The 4029-nt window shown below is 64.8% G+C and overlaps 1 protein-coding gene across 3 annotated transcripts; it reads left to right on the top strand.

Moving 5' to 3' along the window:
- The first annotated feature begins 284 nt into the window (after positions 1–284).
- Positions 285–2806, top strand: VPS37D (VPS37D subunit of ESCRT-I). Of its 3 annotated transcripts, XM_059487129.1 has the most exons (5): positions 302–462; positions 1305–1476; positions 1968–2050; positions 2188–2337; positions 2413–2806. In XM_059487129.1, exons 1-5 carry the CDS (start codon positions 340–342, stop codon positions 2656–2658), a joined length of 774 nt encoding a protein of 257 aa, XP_059343112.1. In that variant the 5' UTR covers positions 302–339; the 3' UTR covers positions 2659–2806. The 3 variants fall into 3 exon arrangements, with proteins under 3 accessions (XP_059343111.1, XP_059343113.1, XP_059343112.1); XM_059487128.1 differs by having other exon boundaries at positions 285–462; positions 1359–1476; positions 2188–2806; XM_059487130.1 differs by having other exon boundaries at positions 287–462; positions 2188–2806.
- Positions 2807–4029: the final 1223 nt, after the last annotated feature.

Below are 4029 nucleotides of genomic sequence, written 5' to 3'. Positions count from 1 at the left end.
CCGGGAGCAGGGTGCCCAGAGCGGGGTGCAGGATCCGTGCAGCGAGGAGCAGGGCGCTCACAGAGGGTTCGGGTTGCGGGTGCGCGGAGCGAGAACAGTGCCCGTGTCCCCGGCCGGGGCGGTGCGGTGCAGGTGCGGTGCGGGAGCGGTACAGGAGCAGTGCGGTGCAGGTGCGGTGCGGGATCGCTGCGGTGCAGGAGCGGTGCGGGATCTCTCCGCGCTCCGCTGCGGCTCCTTTAAGACCGGCGGGGGCGGCGGGCGCGGGGCGGCGCGCTCGGCTGCCGGCGGCGGGGGCGGGGGTCCCGGTGCCGGTGCCGGAGCCGATCCCGATCCCGGCCCATGTCCCGGCCCGCGGCGCCGCCCGGCTCCCCGCGCCGCCTCGGGGCGCTGAGCACGGCGCAGCTCCGGGCGCTGCTGCAGGACGAGCCGCGGCTGCAGCGCGCCGCCCGCCTCTGCAGGAAGGTACGGCCGGGGCCGGGGGGCCGGGGGCCGCTGTCCCGCCGCCGGCGGGCTCCAGCCGGGCGCCGCTCGCTCCGCCGGGGGTGTCCCGGTGCGCAGGGCGGAGCCGCCCGCGGCCCGGAGCCGGCGCTGCGGGGCCGGTGCCTCCCGCCGTTCCCATCGCCCGCTGCCCTCATCCTGACACCCGCAGTCCCGGGGGCTCCCGAGGAGCCGCAGAGCCACCGGCGGGGCGGGGGAGCCTCCGCACGGGCGGCCCGACCGCGGCTGCGCGGGGCTCCCGGTGCGAAACCCAGGGCCACCAAAACTGTGGCCACCAAACCCATGGCCGCCGACCCAGGGCCACCAAGCCCCGTGCGCTGTCCCCGCATCCCGAGCTGTGCCGAGGCCCCGGCCCTCCGCCCGCCCTCCAGCCCGGTCTCGTTTCCCGCAGCCGGGATGAGCCCCGCGCCCTCCCGGCTGCGCTGCGGAATCGGGCTCAGGTTATCGTGGAATCGCTCCCGGCCCCATCCCAGCCCCTGCCCCGGGTGGCCCCGAGTGCGGGCGGGGTGTGCGCAGCCAGGGGAGGGTGCGTGTCCCTGCCGTGACATCCGTGTCCTCTGCCGAGCGCTCTCCCTGCGGAGATTGCCGCGGTCGGGTTTAGCCAGGTGGCGTAGCCCGGCTGCAGCCGCTGCATTCCCCCGGGATTCACCCCCTAACCAGGCAAAGCAGAGGGATGGAGGCAGTGCAGATAAAGGGGGTTCACCCCCGGATGGACACTGCCCCCCGCTCAGCAAGGTGCTGGATCTCACCGGTTCTGCCCGTTTCTCTCATTTCTGACACACACGGCCCCGATCCCATCCCCACAGTTCCAGAGTCTCCAGCTGGAGCGGGAAATGTGTTTGGCTTCAAATTGCACCCAGGCCAAGGTGAATCTGTCCCTGCGCCCGCGGCTGGAGGATGGGAAGGCTTCCCTGGCCATCAAGTACCAGGAGCTGCAGGAGATCCGAGAGGCCTGCTGGGACAAGCAGCAGCGCCTGGGTGAGTGGGGAGCAGCCCCGGGGCTGACGCACATCCACAGCAACCCCTGTTAATAGGAGAGTCCGGGTGGGCTCAGCATTCTTGACCCTACCCCAGGGAGATGGTTCAGGAGTGGTGGGGGATGATGCTCCCTGTGACACAGCACATCCTTAGCTGGGACCAGCCATGGAATCACAGAATCATTTGGGTTGGAAGGCACTTTAAAGATCACCTCATTCCATTCTCTGCTGTGGGCCTGGACACCTTCCCCAAAGCAGGTTGCTCCAAGTCCAATGTGGCCCTGAACAATTACAAGGATGAGGCATCCACAGCCTCTCTGGGCAATCTGTGGGATGGAAGCTGTGGTGTGCAGGTGGCTCCAGGGGTGTGTTTTGGGGGGGTTTCAGTGCAAGGAGGGGGGCAGTGGATGCTTGAGGATGGGAAATTCAGCACCCCCAGCAGCAGGGATATCCAGGGGAAGGTTGGCAGCCCCATCCCCTTGTGCCACACAGATGTTTACCTGGAGAAGTGGAGTCCACAGAGTGCCCTGGGCCAGCTCCAAGCCAAGCTTGATGCCTCCGAAGCAGAGTCAGAGGTGAGTTATTGAGACCCCCGTGCTGCTGTCCCTTCCTTACCAGGGCCACGGGGTGCTCTCCATCCCCTGCCATGTGCCAGGGTCAAGACCCCAGGGTCCGAGGGGTGCTCCTTCTAGCCCCACTGCCCATCCCACAGGCCCAGATAAAGCAGTTCCTGGCCCAGGAGCTGCCCCTCGAGGCCTTCCTGGAGTCCTTCTGCCAGAGCCGCACGCGCTCCCACGTCTGCCGGACCCAGCTGGAGAAGCTGCAGGAGCTGCTGCACAAGGAGCAGGTGCAGAAGGACCAGGTGGGCAGGAAGGACCCTGCGGGGTGCCCAGGTGCCCCAGCTAGCGTGGCACCAGCCCGCCTCGCCCCCTTGCAGAGCGGAGCAGCACCCAAACCCTTCGATCTGTCCTACGGCTTTGTGCCCGCCGTCCTCGTCCCCTCGGAGGCTGCCGCGCCCTTCCCCGTGCCCGCTGCGCCTCCCAAGCACCATCTGCCAGCCCTGGCACAGCAGCCAGCATCTCCCTGCTCCGAGGTGCCCGGCCTGGGCTCTCCCCTGCGCCCCGCTGGAGCCGTGCCCGTGCCCAGCGCCCAGCCCCGGGAGCAGGAGCCGCCGCACCGGTAGCGGGGCACGGTGGGCATGGGGCAGGGGGGGATGGCCCCGCTCCTGCCCCTCCCGGGCCGGGCAGCAGCACCCAGGGCAGGAAAGGGAGGGGTGGGAGGTGCTGTAGGCACAGCTCTGAGGGGTCTCTGGGGTGGCACATGGGGGAGCTCATACAGGGATGGAGGTGCGGGGTTGGGGCAGGGGTTCTGCATTGGGGAGAGCTCTGCATCTGCATCTGCTGGAGGAATGGGACAGGAACTGGGGGTGGGGGGCTTGTAGGGGTGTCAGTGGGCTTAGCTGGGAGGGATAGCAGGGAAAAGGCCCAGGAGCACTGGGTGTGCCACATGGTTCCTGAATAAAGCCTCTTTCCATGCTCTGTGTGTGTGTGCTCTGCCCTTTGCTCTGGCTGTGAACAGCAGGATGAGACAGGGAAGGGTTACCAGGGGGCACCTGCCAGGCTTGGAGGGGACTGGCAGCCAAGGAGAGCCATCCAGCCTGAGGAGCCCCCAGACCTTTCCTTGGCACTTGGCTCAGGGCATCACTGTCCTGGGGAAAATGAGAGCTCCTGCAAGGGGTGCAGAGCCTGCCATATGTGTGTTTCCCTCAGGAGAGGGGCCAAGGGCCAGCTTGGCCCTGCACGTGAGGAAGGTGCCCAGAGATGCCTCGTGCCAGCAGCAAAGCCCTCACCCCATGAAGGATTATTGCCCCATGGCCAGCTGGGCTTGCTTGTGGTGGTGTTCACAGGGGTCCCAGGACAAGGGAAGAGATGAGAACCTTGACTCCATGTTGCAGAAGGCTGAGTTATTATTTTATTATATTTATTATATGAAAAGAAAATTATATGCTAAAACGATACTAAAAGAATAGAAGAAAGGATTTCATCAGAAGACTAGCAAAGGAAGGAAAGGAATGGATTGATAATAAAATCTTGTGACTGACCAGAGTCTGAGACAGGTGGACTGTGATTGGCCATAATTAGAAACAACCACATGAGACTAATCACAGATGCACCTGTTGCATTCCACAGCAGCAGATAATCAATGTTTACATTTCATTTCTGAGGCCTCTCAGCTTCTCAGGAGAAAAATCTTGTCAAAGGGATTTTTCATAAAATATGTCAGTGACACTTGGTCACAGCTCGGCAGCCCCTGCTCTCATCAGCCTGAACCTGTGTGGGATCTCATCCCTCTCCCATCCCAGCCCAAGGGATCAGATGTGCCTTTCCCATCCCCTCAGGGGCCACTGTGTCCTTTGCCATCCCTCACCCACCTCCCCCATCCCACCAGCCCTCCCTGCCGAGAGTGGCAGGAGGCCTGAGCTCTCAGCCTGTTCCAGCCCAGCCCCTCCTGCTCCTCTCCTCACTGTCACACAGTGGATGCTGAGTGCAGGGGG

The sequence above is a fragment of the Ammospiza nelsoni genome, chromosome 21 (genome assembly GCF_027579445.1).
Source record: "Ammospiza nelsoni isolate bAmmNel1 chromosome 21, bAmmNel1.pri, whole genome shotgun sequence".
Lineage (NCBI taxonomy): Eukaryota > Metazoa > Chordata > Aves > Passeriformes > Passerellidae > Ammospiza > Ammospiza nelsoni.
Note: the sequence above shows the minus strand (reverse complement) of the source record. Positions and strands in the feature narration are given on the sequence as shown.